This window comes from Python bivittatus, unplaced genomic scaffold (genome assembly GCF_059951505.1).
Source record: "Python bivittatus isolate LINGU-HERP-01145 unplaced genomic scaffold, Pbiv_v1 ctg000580_np1212, whole genome shotgun sequence".
In the NCBI taxonomy this organism is placed as follows: Eukaryota; Metazoa; Chordata; class Lepidosauria; order Squamata; family Pythonidae; genus Python; species Python bivittatus.
In genome coordinates, this window is record NW_028277087.1 from 17,124,271 (window position 1) to 17,145,160 (window position 20,890).

Consider the following 20,890-nt stretch of genomic DNA (forward strand, 5'->3'; position numbering starts at 1 on the left):
TAGAGATAAATGCATTCATAGGAAGTCTTTCCTGGGAGGTAAGTTTCACTGAACTTAATTAATGCATATGAAAATACTATTAATTTGTGTATTTAATCTATCCTATTAATATATGCCTAAGATAAATTCAGAATGTGATTTTCAGAAACATACCTCTTTTTTATTAAATATGATTTCTGATACTGAATGGATTATATTGAGATTTTACAAGGAAGAAATTGTACTGTTCTGACACTTCAGATAGCAATTTAGAGTCATAGACTCAGCATGTATACAGTAATTCAGTGGCATTGACAGCAGCTGTTCACATGGCTTCACTTTCAAGGACAACTACAGTCAGTTGTTTTGTTTTTTCCCTAGAAGAGGAGGAGGAAATATGTCTTGTGGGTTTACATTCCATGGAATTTATCTGAAAATTTAACCAGCACCAGAGGCAGGATATCAGAACAATGGAAAAAGGTTATTGTTATTGTGTTTGGTTGGGAAATTCAGTCAACACAGGCTGGGGATGAGCAGAATCATAGCCAACACATCTGGATGATACCTTTTCACATAATAAATGCAGGGAACTTTAAAGCACCCTTGATGTAGTCTCTAAATCAGTGTTTTCAAACTTGGCAACTTTAAGATGTGTGGACTTGAACTTGCAGAATTTTGTTGCCAAGTTTGAAAAACACTGTACTAAAGAAAAACAATATAATCTTCTTTCAAAGAGGCTGCTTTTAAAAGTGTCCAGTCTCTAGTACATTCTGGAAGTTGAAATCCACACATCTTAAAGTTGCCAAGTTTGAAAAACACTGTTCTAAATCATCCTCAGCTGTGCCTCAAATAACACAATACTTTTCTTCGTTTGGGGGTACATTTCTACTGAAGTACTGTATCATACCTTTGCTATTCAAAATCCGCATAAAAAAAGAACTACCTGTATCTTGAATAATTCCTTCACTAGAAATAGATTTTACATACTGAATTACTTCCTGCTGTTTAAGAAAATTTACCTCCTGACCCTACACATACCCACTTCAAAGGAAATCCATACAGTTAATAGTACTATATGTACACGCGACATTTAACTGAACTCAACTTCTCATCGACTTCTTAAAAAGCGCCGACTGTACTGTATTCCGGCCCTCAAAGTCATCATCCAATAAGCATTGTCCTTTCAAGTTAAGGAAAGGAGACTTACCAGGGTTTGAAATTTATTTTTTCCTGCCGCTTGATTGGCTAAATGAGGAAGCTTTCGCGAGGGGTGGGGTATCAGCCCGCGTTCTCGAATCAGCTGAGGGTTTCCTTTTTAAACCGTTGGTGACGGCAACTTTTTGGCGGGAATTCACAGCACTGAGGTAGGGGGGTATCCTAGCAACACGGAGAGCGGGAGGGAAGTTTCTGTTTGGCGTTCTTTTCTGCATTTTGGACTAAAAACGTTTTTATTTTCTCTTCCCTAGTGTTGCTACTTGAGCCTTTTATAATTGAGCCTCTGAGCATGTTCTGAGTTTCCCTTGCACACGGGGGACAAACATGCTTTGAACACTTCTATTTTATTGATTTTAGGATAGAGGCTTCCTTTAAAGCTATTAAAGTATTTCCGTTAACAGAAAAAGAAGAAAATACGGGGAAGCCAAATTAGCAAAGAAATTTTAAAAGCCGTATCTAACATTTATCAATTTGTTCGGGCTAGTTATGTGAAAGAAGCCTTCGGCTTCTTGAAAGATACGTTCTGAGGGGCTTGTGCGTGAAGCCAGAACTTCCGCTACTTCTAAGGCACCGCCCCCAGTTGCCCAACCCGCCCCATCACGGGTTAAGGAACACGATTGGTGGATCTTTCTCCCGCTAGCAGTGACGCTCTAGGAGAGGAGAAAAGAAGCCGGGAGGAATCGGCCAATGGCTGCCCTCCAATTGTCCCCTGTAGCAACTAAGCGGAGCCCCTGGTTACAGAAGTCGTGTAAGGATCAACCAGGAGAGTCGAACGAGTTACCCCCGTTGGCTGTTCTGTGAACTCTAGGACTGATGGAGTGAACTATGCCGCAGCCATCTCGGTGTCCCCCTAGAATTAAAGCTTGGCATATTTTTGTGAGTGAAGCTGCAAGCAGAGCTCCGCAACTGATGAAAAAAATCCGAATTCTGTTCCGACCAACAAATTTTATGAGTAGGCATAAGCTTCGGTGAGCTTACCACCATAGACTAACACGACTCTCCTCCCACAGCATCTGATGACGCGAGCTACAGCTGCCGAAAGTTTATTCCTTTTCATAAAATCTGCTGGTCGGAAAAGGTGCTAGCAGACTCCTTACACGTTCTGTTATCTCTTTCTCACACTTTATCACCCACAGATGATGTTTTTTTAATGGCTTTAATAGTTTTTATTGTTTTAATGGTTTCTGTTATGATTGTAGTTATTTTTGAATTTTTTGTGTTTTTAACTCTGTAAGCAGGCCAGAGTCACTTATGTGAGATGGGTGGCTATATAAATTGGATAAATACAAATAAATTCTGCTGCTTACTATTTCTAATGCTGCTCAGGCTGAAAAAGAATAGTATGATGGGAACCTATACATGTGACATTCCCAGGGTAGCTAAATGGTAATAATTTGGGTTGTGTAGTACTTAGATTTCATTCCAAAAAAATGCTTTGGAGCAGGTAAGAATTGTTTAAACAGCTGCATCTTCTTCTGGGATCACAGGGCTACCTTCTGCAGCAGGTGTGTGATTCCAGGAAAAGGCATGATTGCTTTAAAGAACTGCAAATAAGTGCTATGGTTGTAGTTTTGCATGATTAGAAGCAGCCTTCTGGAATTAAATTTGATGCACAGCACAGCCCTAATTAAATATTCAAATAATAAAATCAACTTGATAAAAGTTCTTCATATCAGTTTCCTATTTAAGCTGAACCTATATAGTAAAATAAACAAGCTCCATGCTTCTCCCAAAATTTATTTTATCTAAAGTTACTATATTTCTGTTTCCTTCTCCCATCTATTGTATTCTTACAACTAATTCTAACAAAACATTTAGAATTCTTTGACTGCTTTACTTACTCCTTTTTCAAAAAGGATCAGCCAAAAATCATTTCCAAGGCAATCCTATGACTTTTATTCAGACAAAAGTCCTTTTTTGTTGTTCAATGTACTCTCATGGAGGCATGCAATATGTATAGAACAGCAGTCTAAATCACTGTCATTCAAATGTTTTACTTTTTATCATTCTATCACATGCTTCTCTTTGTATCCCTAAGTTGGTTTCAGTGGCTCCTGGACCTAATGCATGTTTGTTGCTTTTACCATCAAAATCTCAGCAGTGCTCTGTGTTATTTTTCTCATAACTCAGTATATCTATCCTAGTCTTTATCCTAGATACACTCCTCTCTCTTTTCATCACGGTAGCCATTCAAAGATCACCAGGTGATCTATAACTACAATTCTGCCCTTCCTCCCTTATGCTAATTGCTACCTTGCAGACTGTGTATCCCTCTCCTCCTGTTCTTATTTTAATTTGAACTTTTAGAGGAAATCCAGATTTTAATGGGCCTAAGCATTAAAAAGTAAACAACTAGACATGTAGCAATCCTATTTACCATAGTTATTTGTGGCTAATTGTAAACAGTCTTTCCAGATATTAAATTGTTCTTATGTATGGAAAAGGAAATTAATGCGGACATCCTATGATAACTCATGCAATAAATGTGTTGATGGCATAAAAATATTTTCCTACAATCTTTCCTTGAGATGTGTGCAATGCAGGTAAATGAATTTGACTCATCAGATGAGGAGCCCTTGGAAGAAGAACATACACCTTTTCAAGTATCCTGGTAAGACTAAAGGTGTTGGAGTAAAAATAGAGTAAATCACCTGTAGAATTTTTTGGAGCAACTTAATATTCTGTCCACATCTCATTAATATATTTATTGTCTTTCTTAATTTACTCCATATTATATAAACGAGATGCCACTGTTTAATTTTCTGCCGTCTCATTTAAGTGACAGCATCTCTTCTGAACACCATTTATTTATAACAATTTCCATTCTGCTTCTTTCCAAGAATTCAAAGTAATAACATAGCCCTCTACTCATCTTTTCAATAAATTGACTACAAATATAGAAGGAATAGAAGTTAATTAACTTGCCCTGCTTCTAACATTCATGTTAAGATGGCCTGTGTTTGAATAGAAATGTATATGTATAAGCCTTTTATGTACAAATGGCACCTCTAGTGTGATTAGGAATATTGATTGTGAGTGTGGGACCATGAACTTACAGCTATATATACCTAGATCCCATCCCAAAATTGTGGAATGTAGAATGAGGTGACCAATATAATATTGGTCTTCTATTGGTCTAATATTAACCTTCTATTGATCTAATATTCTCCTCTATTGGGACCAATATAATCCCCCTCTATGCATTCAGTGTACATGTAAAAATTAAGATGAAAGTAGTGTTACAGAGTTGTAATCACAGCCTGAATGTTTAAACCCAGTATAATTATCTACGTATTTAGCTCTCCATTTCTTGGATGTGATTTCTGATGCTTATAAAAATGTCACATACTTGGGGTAAATATGTTCACTAAGCTACTTTTCCATGCCTAACAGATACTTATTACTCTTTTCCATAAATAGAATCATAGAATGTAAAGACTGGAAGAACTCTGGAGATTGTCTAGCGCAGGAGTCCATTGCTACAGCATCCATGTCAGATAATCGTTCAGTATCTTCCCTTCCAGTAAACGGGAGACCAGCAGTTCCTGAGACAGTCTGACCCATTGTTGAACAGGTCTTTCCATTAGGAAATATTTTGGTGCCCAGCTGAAATCTATTTCAATGTAGTTTAAATCCATTCTTATCTTCTGGAATAACTCGGAACAATTCTGTCCCATCTTCTATATGACAGCCATTCAGATATTTGAAGGCAGTTACCATGATTCCCTGCAGTCTTCTGTTCTTCAGGCTGAACATATCCAACCCCTTCAACCATTTCTCATATGTTTTCTCTTCCAGGCCACTTATCATTGTAATTGTTTTCCGGTGAATCCACTGCAGCTTCTGCATACTGTAATGGATGAAATATTCTAGGTGTGGTCTGAACAATGCAGCATAGGATGAATGATGACTTTTCTTGATCTTGGCACTTTACTTCTACTGATGCAACCTAGGACTGTGTTTGCTTTCTTGTAGCTGCATCACACTCTTGGCTCATGGTCAGCTTGTGATCCACCAAGACACTCAGATCCTTTTCACATGTATTGCTGCCTGGTATGGTCTAATCCTAACCCTATACCCACGCCTTTGATTTTTCCTATCCAAATGGAGGACTTTATATTTGTCATTGCTGAAATTCATCTTGCAGATGCTTGCCCAAAATTTCAACCTACAATTCTCCTGAATCTTGATACTGTCCAATAAGGTGTTTGTGGATGACACAAAGAAGGGGTGGCAAATTTAATCATTGTAGTTTGGAACTCCACATCCAAATATGCTGAACAGCCCAGGGCTTAGAGTGGAATCTTTCAGGACTCTACTTGACACTTCTTCCATGACTTGATGCTGTCATTTATGTACAAGTGTTTGATACAATTATTCAGCTAGCTCTGTATCCATCTAATGGTAGCATATCCAGCCAGTGTTCTGACATCTTCTTTCCTAGAATCTCATGATAGATTTCAGTGAATGCTATTCTGAAGTCAAGCTTTCTATGTTCACTGCATTCCTGTGGTCAACTAAATTCATCATACTATCAAAAAGAAGATAAGGTTGGTTGGCATGATTTATTTTTGTTAAACCCATGCTGGCTCCTGCCAAGCAATGCATTCTTTTCTAAATACTCACAAACCAATTGCTTAATAGCTTCCTCTGGAATTTTACCTGGTATTCATATCAAGCTAACTGGCCTGTAGTTACCCAAGTCCTGTTTTTTCTCCTTTTAGAAGATAGGAACATTTGCCCTTCTCTGGCACTATGCCCACCCTCCACAATTTCTGAAAGATCATAGAAAGGGGCTTAGAGAGGCTTCTTGGAGAGCCTTGAAAGTAATTGATCTAGTCCTGGAGATGTAAACTCTGGTAGCCAGGTACTCCCTAATCATCTCTACTTACCTTGAGTTGTCACTCCTACTGCCAATTTGAACAGTTTCTTTTGAGAAAAAGACCAAAGCAAAGTAGGAATTAAGGAGCTGTGCCTTCTCCCTGTCACCTTTCAGTATCCTACCATCCTCCCCTAGCAGCAAGCCCAATTTTAGAGAATATGCAAACTGAAATAATCATATTTCACATTAGAATTTGAGGGATCTAATTTCCAAAGAAATGACGTGAATATACTGATTCTTGGTTGCATGTTTGTTACATACACAAATTTTCCACTTAAGAAACTCTTATCTGTGGGATTAGTGAGAAAATTTATCAGTACGCTCTTGTATATTTATTTTATTAGTCAAATAAAATCACAGCACTCTCAGCAGTTCATAAAGTAAAAAAAAAAAAAATAGGACAAATAATACTCAAACAGAGTGCATGGCATCAGGCCCCCAAAACTATCTGGAAAAGCTCTTTCTTCAGCTTTTTCTGGAAGGCTGACAGTGTTGGAGACAGACTGAATCTCCAATGGGAGGTCATTCTAGAGGACCAGCCCCATTATTAAAAAAAAAAAATGCTTCTGGGCTTTAGCCCCCCAACCTCCTAGAAATGGGAGACACCAGCTGTTTCTCCTGGTGTGATTGAAGTGGTTGGGCTGATTCTCGTGGGGAAATGCAGTCCCGCAATAACTAGGCATCAAGCCATAAAGGGCTTTATAGATAAAACTAGCACTTTAATTTGCATCCAGAAGCTAACACGAAGCCAATTTAGGGCACAAAACTGATGTAATACATGCTCAGCAGTCCATGCCTATGAGCACCTGGGCCACTGCATTTTGCACTAATTGAAGCTTCCAGATGGTTTTTAAAGGCAGCCCCATTTACAGTTGCCTAACTGGGTGGTGTTGGAGGTGTGAGCCACTGTAGTCGGGTCCTCTCATCCCAAGTAAGGCTGCAACTGGCACAACAGCCAAAGCTTCAGCAAAGGCCTCCTGGCCACAGCTTCCACCTACTGATCCAGCAGGACTTCTAAGCCCAGGAAGATGCTCCTTCAGGGGCACTGCAACCCCATTCAGATATAAAATACGGGGTGTGGAGGATCCCAGTGTATAAACCGTAGCTCCATCTTGCTAGGGTTTAGTCATATGTCTTGAGAGCAAATGCAGTAGATAAAAATGTCAATTTGTAAGAGAACTTACTATTGGGTTTTGGGCTTTTTTCCTGTAGGTTACCCTTATCACCAGCTTATTCCCAATCCCTAGGAATCAGCTCACTACCAGGTAAGTGCATAGAAGTGGCTAAAATCAATCCATGGATGTTTTATATTTATAGTATTTATATTTATAGTATTTGTTTTAACCTTAATAGCCATGTTTGTTTCTTTCTTTTTCCTCTTTCTTGCTTTAGGTTGCCGATTCAAAAGTATTAGAAGAAGCCTTCAGAAAGACATAGGTAATTATATATCATAATTATATATTATGATATATATATATATATAATTATATATAATGGCAGAGAGATATGTCCTTTAAAAACTTAATTTTCATGAGTTTAGTTTTTATGCCTTGGAACTGCAGTTAACCATTTGCTTGTGTAAAGGACTTGTATCTCACTTATAAACCTATATCACTGTTGTAAGAAACATAAAAATATATTAGTACAAATCCAAACAAACAAAATGAGGAACAGAACTCCATGAGGCAACTGCATTAACATATGGCATAAAAATATGCATCCTCACACCTGAAAGTAGACTAGACACCAGGTGAAGCATCCTGGGAGAACATCTCCAGCTGGAACATGGAGATTCTCTCTGTTAATCACCTAGTTAACATCTGATGACTTGGGCAACTGGAGAAAAAGTCTCAAAAGCAAAACATAATGCACAGGCAAGTTCATATAGCAATCTTAATTAAGGTATGAGCTTTAGTGAAATAATAGATTGGTTAGTCAAATAACTGCTTTGCATGGGAAAAGTGTGCTTCTAAAATACACATTATATTTAAGACTTGGGAAATCTTTAACCCTGTAGATCAGTGTTTCTCAAGCTTGGCAAGTTTAAGATGAGTAGACTTCAACTTCCAGAATTCCCCAGCCAGCAAGGAGTTGCTGGGAGTTGAAGTCCACCCATCTTAAACTTGCCAAGCTTGAGAAACACTGCTCTAGATGTTGGTAATCTCTAGCATCACTTATCACTGACATTATTAAGTGCAACTGCTAGGAATTAAGATTCACCAAGAGACAAGGCTGTAGGTTTTCCTTTATTTGCTTTATTTAGATGGTGTGGTTTTGTAAGATATAATTTACTACCTGAAATTTTTCTACGTTATTTTAAAAATAATGTAAGCATGTTAAGAATTTTCTCCTGATTACTTGGAACATCTTTTTATTGATTAATATTTTAAATCTAATGATCTAACCATGTGCTCAGTAAATATTGCTGTCCTACTTTTCTTGTATCTGCTAACAGAATGAAATAACAAAATAGCAGATTTCACAACAGAATGCAATTTCTATTGCTAAAATTAGGGAAGCTTAAGTCTGACATCTTTAGTTTGCCTAACAATTAGATCATGATATTCATATTAAAACTGATGGTAAAACCACTTAGAAAAGTTTGCAAATTAAACTTTTCTAACTGGTTTTACAATCAATTATAATATGAATATCATAAATATTATATATGGATTCAGATTTGTATTTAATTTAGCACTTTAACAAATATGTAACTTGGCTTCTGTGCAGATGAACTAATAGGTTACGGGGTGCTGGATGTATTTGTACTCTGTACCAAGGGAGAACTCACAAAGTACCGTGTCCCACACCTCATGGAGACATACCAGAATTATGGGATCACTGTGCATCACCATCCTATTCCTGATGGAGGTACACCAGATATTGCCAGATGCTGTGTTATTCTAAATGAACTGAGGAACTGCCTTGAATGTAAACGAAAAACCATAATACAGTGAGTTCTGATGTTCTAGTCCCTTATCCTCTTTCAATAAATGGAAGTGATTCAATCACTAAATGTTTGGCTGCAATCTCTGTGCCAAAATTAGACTTCTTTTTGCTGCAGTCAGCTTCTTCTGTTATCATTCCAAAATGTAGATCAGAGATACATAGCTTGGGGCTTCAGGGTTGCATATACCCTATACTCTCAATAGCCTGGGGTTTCCAGAATTTTACAATATTGTTATTTTTATGAGACTTTGGGAGAAATTATTAAATTCATTTACTAATCATATTAAGTATATTTAATTCTGATTAAATTTTAATGTAAATTGAGTTTTTGATCTGATTTCAGCCACTATGATTTGGACAGTAATCCTGCATACCAATTGAAGTTTAAATATGTCTCTTGGCTTGGAAAAACTTGTCCTCCCTGTCTAGATAATCTTATATCAAGAAAATTCCACAACTGAGTTTCTGGGAGGGAATGGAAGAAGGGCAGTGAGGTTGTAAGACATTTTAAAAATGGGGTAGGGGAGTAGGGGTTATACTAATGTTAATTATACTTTTTTCTGCTATATATCTAACGAACTTTAGAGTTGCACTGAAGACTAAAATGCCCAGTTTCCTGTTCAGATACTGAACAGTCCCAAAGTAACTTAACTTTGACAGTTTCACTACCATAAAAAAATACTATTCTAGAATATAAGATGATGAAAACTTATTGTGAGAAAGTTGAGAAGCGCCCATTATCAATAGTCCTAGAAAAAAAGAACATTGCTTTTAAGTTAGGCTCTGGAAGAGTAGATCCACCTGAAAACATGTGTATGAAGGAATGTCATTCACAGCAGATTTAAAAAACATGATCTTGGTTATGGAGTTTGTCATGTTTACAACTATTGCAATATATTCATTTAAAAAAATATATTTTTTTGTTTCAGTTGTTATGGAGGACTTGGACGATCCTGTCTCAGTAAGTGAAATGCTCTTTATAAAAATTGCAAAGTATTGATTTCCTTAATATTACTGGTAATATTCTGCAATGTGAACTCATCTAATCACAAAACTATTTTCTCTACATAGCAGGCAGAATATTCTCCTGCAATACACAAAGCCTTATTCCAGAACCAAAAACCAAAGCTCTCTTTAATCTCTCACAGCCAACAGCAGGCTCATATCAGTTTTTAATAGCAACAGATTTCCCTCCCAGTTTGAAGGAGATAACCACCTAAATTGTTTTCTGTAATTATAAAAAGAACTATCCTTTTTTTTAAGCTGGTCATGAGAAGCTAGAGTATTGTACACTAGGTGCATACACACATACTGAAAAATGGGAAAGTAAATGCACACTATGACTTTTATCAGGAATTCTTTGATATAATACTCATTCAGCGAATATGATGAGGGTTTTGGCAAGCCTAAAAAATTCATAGATGTGTTGTGGCAAAAGTTTCAAGAGCGAAGCTGAAGCCCTATCATGATACCCATGACACTAATGTGACATTGGACACTTCCCTTAGTGCTTGTGCCTACCTGACTCCCTTTTTAAAAAATTAATGTAAAAAAAATTTCACAGGAAGGTTACATGCTACAAAACAAGTGCCAGCATCTCACATTGTTGTTTCCAAGAATGTCTGGTGTACTGTAAAATAGGAAAAATATTAATCTGTTATTTCTGTGCTGACCTCTAGTTTACCCACTCTCTAGTGGTCTAGCAAATCTCCCTCTCATAGCTTTTACTGTATTTTCAATAATAATAAAGTATAATCAAGAGAAGGAATGTGAGCATTTTTCCCACAATCCTACATACTAGGGTGTCTGCAGGGTAGGGTAGTCCAAAAAAAAAAAAAAATTAAGATGGTCCAACCATCTTTTAGGGACTTGGATCTCATGATTGCAGTGGCTATCTTCACTTTTTGACAACCACCCCCTGTGGACACTCCTGCTTACATAGAAGCCATGCTCTCTCAATCCAGCTAGCCCTGCTACTATGATAAATCCCTGTTAAAACTATGTATGTACAGAGGATTTGAATTCTTGTTTCAGGGCCTACATTTAATATGCCTAGTCTACATGAATGCTGTCACTGACATTTTCCAAGATAGCTGACATGTGGAAACCTGAAAATCCATGAATAAATGAATTAAGGAATCTTTAAATGTTATGTTACCTTGTTTACCTTTTAAACAGGTTATTCCTCCTCACTAAAAATCTCTTGCTCACTTAGGTTATTGTATTGTTTCTTTACAGTAGCAGCTTGCCTTCTGCTCGAGATATCTGACACCATAGACCCACAGCAGGCGATAGACAGCATGAGGGAGTTGAGAGGTTCAGGTGCAATACAAACTCTAAAGGTTAGACATGCCAAGGGAGAAGCAGAGCTTAAAAGATGCTTCTTAATTTATTTATTTACTCTATTTCTGTACCTCTGTATTTGCCAACGCTTCATAGGATACTTGACTGTAGACATTTTGCTTGGCAGGAAGTCTTTTCTGGATTAAATGCACTACACTTGCCCTCAGGCCGCAGAGCAAATCCACTACTGCTGCTGGGTCCCCCTTGATATTATTAAACCTTTTATTCTTTAACACATACCTTGCCCTGCGTTCATTTTTCCTGCCCTTAGTGTGCTTGTGTCGTTACTGTTTAACGAACGGCGTAACTGTTGCTTCTATCTCATTACAGTAGGCTGCTTTTCAGCCAAACACTTAACCATAAATTATTTAGCTTTCCTCGTTCTGCATGGTTGGGTTTGCACAACACAAGACTTAATTAAAATGGGATTGGGTAGTTTATAATTCAGCAGCTTATCAGAATCAGGACATCATTTTGCCAGACCTTCTTAATAGTGGCACCTCTTCTGGGGAACTGCTTGCCCTACATATAAGATCTCCTCCTTACTGAGTGGGGGGCAATGGGTGGGTAGGGCTCTTTTATAATTTGCCTGTGCTGATTAGGGCTACAGGCAGTCCCCAAGTTAAGAACAAGTTCTGTTCCTAACTCTTTAACTCGAACTTGTACATAAGTTGGAACTCATACTTACAAATGGACTGCCTGTTACTAAAAATGGCGGATGCCATTGTCTTTCCTTGAGCCGACAAACCGCTGAAGCCACGCAATGCTTTCGGGAACTGCTGAAATGGTTGATCAGCTTGCAGAAGGAGAACACCATCTGCCATTTTTAGTAATAGGCAGCCCATTTGTATCTAGGGGTTGTTCTTATGTCGGATGTTCTTAACCCAGGACTGCCTGTATTGTATTATATTTTAATAATTACTCTTTTGATGTTTTTAAACTCTGTTTCTATTGTTATATAATATAGAATTATATTTCTTTATTTACAGCCAAAAGACTCCACTTGGAGCCATTTTGGAGTACAGCGACAAAGAGATGCCAATAATAAATAAAAATGAATAATGTGGCTTGTTTAGACATAGCAAGTTTTAGTAACACAACAACTGTGTTCTGTGAAACTACATATTTACTGAGTTTCCTTGCTTTACTCTGAACTGTGCGTGCTGGGAATGAGTACTGTGAAGTATTTTTTTTTTCCTCAGAAGCAGAGAATTGCCAAAATTAAGCATTTTCCAGGGGGAGGTAGGGAGAATCCAGGGGACTATCTTCTCCAACCCAGTTCAGCTGATAATGGAAAATATTATAGAAACCTGTTCTCTGATAAGAATATCTACACATTCAGAGGAGAGGAGAGACCTTTTGATAGAGAGTTGGAGAATGGAAATCTATTCTATCCTCTTTTTCTGTGGTTCTCCACTCATTTCAACCATATCATTAGAAAACGTTAAGTCATCCTAATGCTGAAGTCTGTCCATTCTGAATAATGTGTTTTTCTTTACAGCAATACAACTATCTTCATGATTTTCAAGAGACCTTGGCTGCCTATTTGGCAACAGAAAGTGCAATAACAAGATCAGTATCCCGATAAAATAACTTGAGTTTAGTTACCACTTGAAAGTATATATTGCATTGTTTTTACTTTGTACACATAGTGGAAAATAATTTTATTAACTGCCTGCCAGTATCTCCTTGACAAGTCACACATGAATAACTGCATAGCACAATGAGTATGAATAAAGTTCCATCTGTGGATTGTATTTTTAAAACATCAAATTATAGCATGCAGCAGAATTCATAATAAATATGATTTTTAATCTCTCTTTACTGTAAACTCTTTCCAGTTCCTATCTAGTTTTCTCTGCTATGATGGAGGATATTTTTGTTGTAGTCCTGTCTACAGTTTATGGGAAAGTCTATATAAGAGAATCTCATTATCTTAATAATGTGGCAGTGCCAGCTTTTTGGTGGGGTATGTCATAGGACACTAGAAACTGAAGGCATTGTGGATTGTGTTTCACATGTGTTCCCTTTTCAATTCATGTGTCCCTGTACCCATGCCTATTACCATGGCAAACCAGATGTTTGCTCACAAATAGAGATGTTCATGAACTAAGGTTTTGCTTGTTTCCTGGTAAAGCAATTCATACAGTCTCCCTTAAAGCAGAGTAACTTTGTAGTCAAGTTGTCCCAGCCCGTCATCTGAAAGAGCACTCTATCATTACTACAACTAAGTACCAACCAACCAGGATATTTATTTTCAGGATTAGCAGTCCAACCTACTACTTAAAACAGGAAATGGCAAAAAAATCTATTCCATAAACAAAATCTGCATGGAGCAGCATGAAATAGTTATTGTTGTACTGCTCTTTGCATAAAGAAAAATGTAGGATAAAAGACTGTTTCCTCTGTGTTCTACATGAATGTGAAACAGATATACTGCAATAGCAGCCAACTGAAATTCAAAAATTTCGACAAGACTGAAGTAGGTCTACTGCTTGAAGCAATATATGTTTGTCTACCTACAGTATTCATTAAATTTATATTCCACCACAATCTAGTGACTCTTTGCAGCTTGTGTGTTATAATATAGCAAAAAAATTTACAACATCCATGTCATGTTAAACTTCCATGGTATGGTTAAAATGAAACAACTAATCATAAAACCTCTCGAACTAAAAGTTCTAATAAAAAATAAAAAAATGGTGCAGTGCGTAAACTTAGAGGGAAGCTCTCCAAAATAATTCCATCTTTAACATAAAGTAGACAATCTTACCACAGACCAGAAGAACACAGAATCAAAACCAACTCAAAACAGAGGACAGAACAGGCCTCAAAAACCTAAAGAAGGACCAAACCATCATCGTCCTCTCAGCAGACAAAGGCCAACACGGTTATCATGGACATATCACAATACACATAAAAAGCCAAAGAATTACTGGAGGACAAATAAACCTACATCCCAGTAAACACCAACCCAATACAGAAACTAGACAACCTGATCAAGAGGGCCCTTAATGACCTAACCAAGAAAGATCAAATCACAACAGTGGTGGATGAAAAGCAGTAGACCCATCCTCCCACGCTTCTATGGATGCCCAAAAATACACAAGCCTGACATACTTCTTCATCCAATTGTATTGTTACTAGGAACCCCAATATACAACAAAGTGAAAGAACTTACAAAACTTGGATGTCTCACAGAGGGGAGTGAATATTCTATCAACTCCCCACTACAGTGCCTCCAAAAATAGATGAAGATGAAATTATGGTTTCATTCAATGTCAAGCACTCTTGACATCCACAGACACAGAACTAGTGAAAGAATCCATGGCAGCAGTACTACACAACACAACCAGCCTAACCAAATACAGTAAGATCAAAATAACCAAAATCATGGACCTCATCAACCTCTGCCTCACTACCTACTTTCAGTTTAATGGACAAATATACCAACAAATCAGAGGAACACCCATGGGATCACCGCTCTCAGGATTCATAGCAGTGCCTAGAAACTATAGCACTCCCACACATACAACCAAAAGTATGGATCCGGTATGTAGATGACACCTTCGCCATAATAAAAAAGGAACAACTAGAGAAGACACATGAAACAACCAACAACATCTTCAAAGAAATAAAATTCACAAGGGAAGAAGAAAATAACACACTACCCTTCCTGGATATCCTCACCAGCAGAGGAAATAATGACAAATTAGAAACACAAGTCTATCAAAAAACAACCCACACTAACCAAGTACTCCATTACCAAAGTAACAACCCAACCTTCCACAAGAGGAGTTGTGCAAGAACATTATTCAGAAGAGCACAAATGCACTGCAGCAACCAGAGCAACAGAAAAAGGAAGAAGAATGCCTACAGAACATCTTCCAACAAAATGGATACCCATGCAAAAAGTGCCTGATCACTCAACACACTACAGCACAAACAACACAAGTTATGAAACATTGCCATACATCAGAAACAACCAAAAGACTATTAAAACCACACAGCATCACCATAACACACAAACCAACTAAAGTCATAGTTTAAAACAGGAGTCATCTACAATATACAGCGTAAGGACTGTAACAGCCACTATGTAGGACAGGCAGGCAGAGTGCATCCATGAACACCAACTAGAAATCAGAAAACACAATGAAAACTCCTTAATCTCACAATACATGGACTCAACCATACAGGTGAAACTCGAAAAATTAGAATATTGTGCAAATGTTCATTTATGTCAGTAAGGCAACTCAAAAGGTGAAACCAATATATGAGATAGACGCATTACATGCAAAGCGAGATATGTCAAGCCTTACTTTGGTTTAATTGTGATGATTATGGCGTACAGCTTATGAAAACCCCAAATTCACAATCTCAGAAAATTAGAATAGTGTGAAAAGGTTCAATATGCTAGGCTCAAAGTGTCCCACTCTAATCAGCTAATGAATCCGTAACACCTGCAAAGGGTTCCTGAGCCTTTAAATGGTCTCTCAGGCTGGTTCAGTAGGAATCACAAGCATGGGAAAGACTGCTGACCTGACAGCTGTGCAGAAAACCATCATTGACACCCTCCATAAGGAGGGAAAGCTCCAAAAGGTAATTATAAAAGAAGTTGGATGTTCCCAAAGTGCTGTATCAAAGCACATCAATAGGTTATGTGGAAGGGAAAAGTGTGGTAGAAAAAGGTGCACAAGCAGCAGGGAAGACCGCAGCCTGGAGAGGATTGTCAGGAAAAGGCCATTCAAAAGTGTTGGGGACTTTCACAAGGAGTGGACTGAGGCTGGAGTTAGTGCATCAAGAGCCACCACACACAGACGGATCCTGGACATGGGCTTCAAATGTTGTATTCCTCTTGTCAAGCCGCTCCTGAACAACAAACCACCTCAGAAACATCTTACCTGGGCTACAGAAAAAAAGAACTGGTCTGTTGCCCAGTGGTCCACAGTCCTGTTTTCTGATGAGAGCAACTTTTGCATCTCATTTGGGAACCAAGGACCCAGAGTCTGGAGGAAGAATGGAGAGGCACACAATGCACGATGCTTGAAGTCCAGTGTGAAGTTTCCACAGTCTGTGTTGATTTGGGGAGCCATGTCATCTGCTGGTGTTGGTCCACTGTGCTTCATTAAGTCCAGGGTCAACGCAGCCGTCTACCAGGAGATTTTGGAGCACTTCATGCTTCCTTCTGCAGACGAGCTTTATGGGGATGCTGACTTCATTTTCCAGCAGGACCTGGCACCTGCCCACACTGCCAAAAGTACCAAAACCTGGTTCAGTGACCATGGGATTACTGTGCTTGATTGGCCAGCAAACTCGCCTGACCTGAACCCCATAGAGAATCTATGGGGCATTGCCAAGAGAAAGATGAGGGACATGAGACCAAACAATGCAGCAGAGCTGAAGGCCGCTATTGAAGCATCCTGGTCTTCCATAACACCTCAGCAGTGCCACAGGCTGATAGCATCCATGCCACAGCACATTGCGGCAGTCATTGGTGCAAAAGGGGCCCAAACCAAGTACTGAGTACATATGCATGCTTATACTTTGCAGAGGTCCGATATTGTTCTATTTCCAATCCTTGTGTTATTGATGTCATGTAATATTCTAATATTCTGAGATTGTGAATTTGGGGTTTTCATAAGCTGTACGCCATAATCATCACAATTACACCAAAGTAAGGCTTGACATGTCTCGCTCTGCATGTAATGCGTCTATCTCATATATTGGTTTCACCTTTTGAGTTGCCTTACTGACATAAATGAACATTTGCACGATATTCTATTTTTTCTACTTTCACCTGTAGTTTCAACTGAGAAACTGTGAGCACCCTAGCCCAAAAAACGCTAGGGAATTCCTGGAAGCATGGCACTCAGACACATCAGCCATCAACAGACACATAGAGATAAACCACATTTACACTCCGTTCAAAAGAGACAATAAGAAAGCTAAGAAGGAAACAAGAAGACCAGAACACATCCTCACCAGCAGCCTATACCCAGATAAGCAGGGATTAACATCAGGCAAACAACCAGAAACAACACTCTAATCAAGGAACTACCAAGGAGGCAAACAAACCAGACAATCAAGCAGAAAACAATACTTTAATCAAGGAACTACCAAGGAGGAAACCACACCCACACCAAAACTGGCAGCTTTTTGGTGGGGTATATTGTAGGACCCTAGTAATAGAAGGCACTGTGGGTTGTGTTTTATGTGTGTTCCCTTTTCAATTCTACTGTATATGAACAGGGAGCAAACCCCACACCCACTAGCACTGATATGTTACCAAGTCAGGTTATGAAACGTCTGCAATCAAACAATCAAGCTCAGAGAGCACCGAGGACTCCACAAAGCATATTGCATTAGCCTAACCAGATGATGATGATGGCATGAGTTACTATACTCAGGTCCCCGGCACCAGATGAGGGCATAAATTAACATACCAGTTGAAGCTGGGCAAAGGCCCCTCTAGCCACAGCTTCCACCAGCTGTTAAAGCAGGAGCCATAAGTCCAGGAGAACCCCCCAAATTGTGAGCCTGTTCCATCATAGATAGTGCCCACCTATGCAGAGATAACATTGGTGTTGACAGAGAATCCTGATGTACAAACAGCAGCTCCATCTTGGGTTCAATTTCAACCTGTTCTCTCTCACCCAGACCCATACAGCCTCCAGGCACCAGGATAAGGAACTGACAGCATCTCTCTACAGCCTGAAATGGCAATATAAAGTTAGATATAATCAGCATGCTGATGTTACCACCCCCCAAACCGTCAGATGACCTCTCCCAGTGGTTTCATATAGATGGCAAAGAGCAGCAGAGAGGCGTCCAATCCCTGTACCACTCCACATATCGGGGCAACCTCTCATCCCCCACCATCACAGATTGAAAGTGCCCCTGAGAAGGAGCAGAACCACTGCAAAACAATCAGTCCCCATAAACCATATAGTAAGATACCATGATCAATGGTATTGAAGGCTGCTGAGAGATCTAACAGGTCTGGGTAGGGTGTACTACCCCATCCAGATCCTGACACAGGTCATCCGAGAGAGCAACTATTGCCATCTCTGCCCCATGCCGGGGCCTGAACCCTGACTGAAAAGGGTCCAAATAATCCATTTTTTCTAGTGTGCTGTGAAGTTGGTCCACTATCACCCTCAACCTTCCCCCAGAATGGAAGCTGGAGACCAGCTGCATCCAGGGATGGCCGTTTCAGAAGGGAGCACACCGCAGCTTCCTTCAAGACTATTGGTAAATCACCCTCCGCAAAGCAGCAGATCATCTCCCAGATCCAAGAGGTTACCTCTCTACCTGCTCCCTGAAACCACCAGGATACTAGGCACAGAACCATCCAGGCAGCACCCTATCCACCCATTCAGGTCAAAAGGAGTCCCACACAATTGGCAGGACAGGACCCTAGTTACCACCAAAGACTGCCCAGTTGAAGTAAAGATTTTGGCAAAGTGAGCCACTTCATCAGCAAAATGCTACGCAAATTTGTTGCAGTGGCCAAGTGGGAAGTTTCTTTACTGATCCTTCCCAACAGGGACTTGGTCATCCTAAACTAGGATGCTTGATGACAGCTCACTGACAAAATAATGAGAAGTTGGTATGCTTTGCCTCCCTTACTGCCATGATATAGTCCTTTTGCATGTTCACATATAGATGATACAAATGAAAAAGCATTAGCACACATTTGGTTGGTTGGTCTGCTGAGGTGCGGAGCGTGTTGCACATACTTTTGGTCCCCAACGTTGAGATTCAGGATGTCTTTACATATGCAGGGAGTATCTCCATCTTCAAAGGCACTCTGAATATTCCACAATCAACAGACAAAGAGCATACACAGAGTACACTGGTACATATAAATTCAGCCAGCCATCTTTTTTTTTTTTCGCAAAAGTTTTATGCTTTGGTTTGGCTGATGTACTCTGTGGTCTATTTTGCTACAAAGACTTGTTTGAATTTGGTGGTTTGACCTGTTTGCTGCTGTTCTTCTGTCCATTTACCACTTCAAGTATAAAAAGAGCTGTTTTGGTAAGCAAGCACACATGCATGACTCACAATTACTCTTTCATTCTGTAGCTATGAATGCTGAGAATATAAATGTAATTTATATTTAGGATGTAAATGATGGCTGTCAGACAGGGAGGAATTTTTTGTGCTTTCCAGAGTAGGGCTCCTTTCCTCAGCTCACTCCTGTTCACCACTAACTGTATTACTGATAAATGGAAGGATTTACATGCAATAAAAAGTGGAAGACAAAGCCATCTTACAAGAAAGCATATTTTAAAAGGAGCAGAGAAAATGGAAGAGTAGTATAAGTATTATCTATTATAAATGGCCTTTTTTTTTTTTTTGTAGCATTAAGCTTTGGAAAGTATACATTTTCCCCCATTTTCAAAGGAGTTCTGTCATTTTTACAACTTCATAATTAGTAAACTGACGAACTGATGTATAGGAACAAACACAATCACTGCTTTAAAAAATATTAAGCAGACTTTTTGGTGAAGGGAGGGATGGAATAGATAAGAGGTCTTATCCAGCATGTGACTCATTATGCGTTTTGTAATATGCGTTGCAATACCAACGGTCATAATATGAATGACAATCCATTATTTTTATTCTTAAAATGCTACATGTCTCCCAAATAGGCAGCATAATGGTGCAGCTAGCATTCAAGTTCATGTAAAAATTCAGTACTACTATAAAAGATAGAAAATACCAAAAACAGAGATATTTTTCCATGTGAATATATCACTAAGGATATCTCACATATTTAAAGGAGTGATGTGGATAATTTCAGGTTTTCTGCAGCAACCTCCATACGTAGAAACTGCTGAATCACATGAACATAATTTGACACGAAGCACTAGCCTAAATAATCTAATATTGAAGATAGTGACAGTGTTCCTAGAAACATGTGCACAGCTCTCATAACAGAATATGGATACACATGTGTTTATAGCATTTTGGTAAACTCAACCCATTTTAAAGAAGTGAGCTTCAAAGCTATTCAAAATGCTCAAAAATGTATTTAATAGGCTCTGTTTCTAATTAAAGTTCTCCATATTCACTCCTTTTTCACCCATCTTTATAGATCTAAATGAAATAAAGTTTTCCTTATTTGCACTTAAAAGAGACCTTATGATCTTGTAGCTCCCTTCTTCCTGAACTGTAAAGGGAAATTCCATCATGAATAGATTAAAATGCTTTCCAACAGGGTGAATCAAATTCAGTCTAGTTTAATGATCTCCTCTTTTTTCTCCCAAGATTATCCATTTCCCAAAGTGCTTTAAATTGAAAAGTATGATTTAGAAATCTCTTGTAGCATGAAAGCATACATAACCTGTTCCAAAGACCATGCTCTTGCTTGAAAATAGTGCTTTTTGTTAGGACCAGAGCAAAGTTTACGAATGTAAAAATCCCAGCAATCAGCAGGTGCTAAACAATCCACTGGAGAATTGTAGCCATGCTTGCTCAACAGCTAACTGTTTATGTTTGAAATGTTAACATTTG

The 20,890-nt window shown here is 38.7% G+C and overlaps 1 protein-coding gene across 3 annotated transcripts; it reads left to right on the forward strand.

The window, feature by feature from the left end:
- The first annotated feature begins 1,250 nt into the window (after positions 1-1,250).
- Positions 1,251-13,219, forward strand: CDKN3 (cyclin dependent kinase inhibitor 3). Of its 3 annotated transcripts, none has more exons than XM_088149677.1 (8): positions 1,251-1,343; positions 3,723-3,805; positions 7,289-7,341; positions 7,469-7,513; positions 8,807-9,029; positions 9,955-9,986; positions 11,264-11,367; positions 12,870-13,219. In XM_088149677.1, the coding sequence occupies exons 2-8, from the start codon at positions 3,723-3,725 to the stop codon at positions 12,954-12,956; spliced, it is 627 nt and encodes a 208-aa protein (XP_088005803.1). In that variant the 5' UTR covers positions 1,251-1,343; the 3' UTR covers positions 12,957-13,219. The 3 variants fall into 3 exon arrangements, with proteins under 3 accessions (XP_088005803.1, XP_007425687.3, XP_088005804.1); XM_007425625.4 differs by lacking the exon at positions 1,251-1,343 and adding an exon at positions 1,887-2,070; XM_088149678.1 differs by lacking the exons at positions 1,251-1,343; positions 3,723-3,805 and adding an exon at positions 1,957-2,070 and having other exon boundaries at positions 7,289-7,513.
- The last annotated feature ends 7,671 nt before the right edge of the window (positions 13,220-20,890 follow it).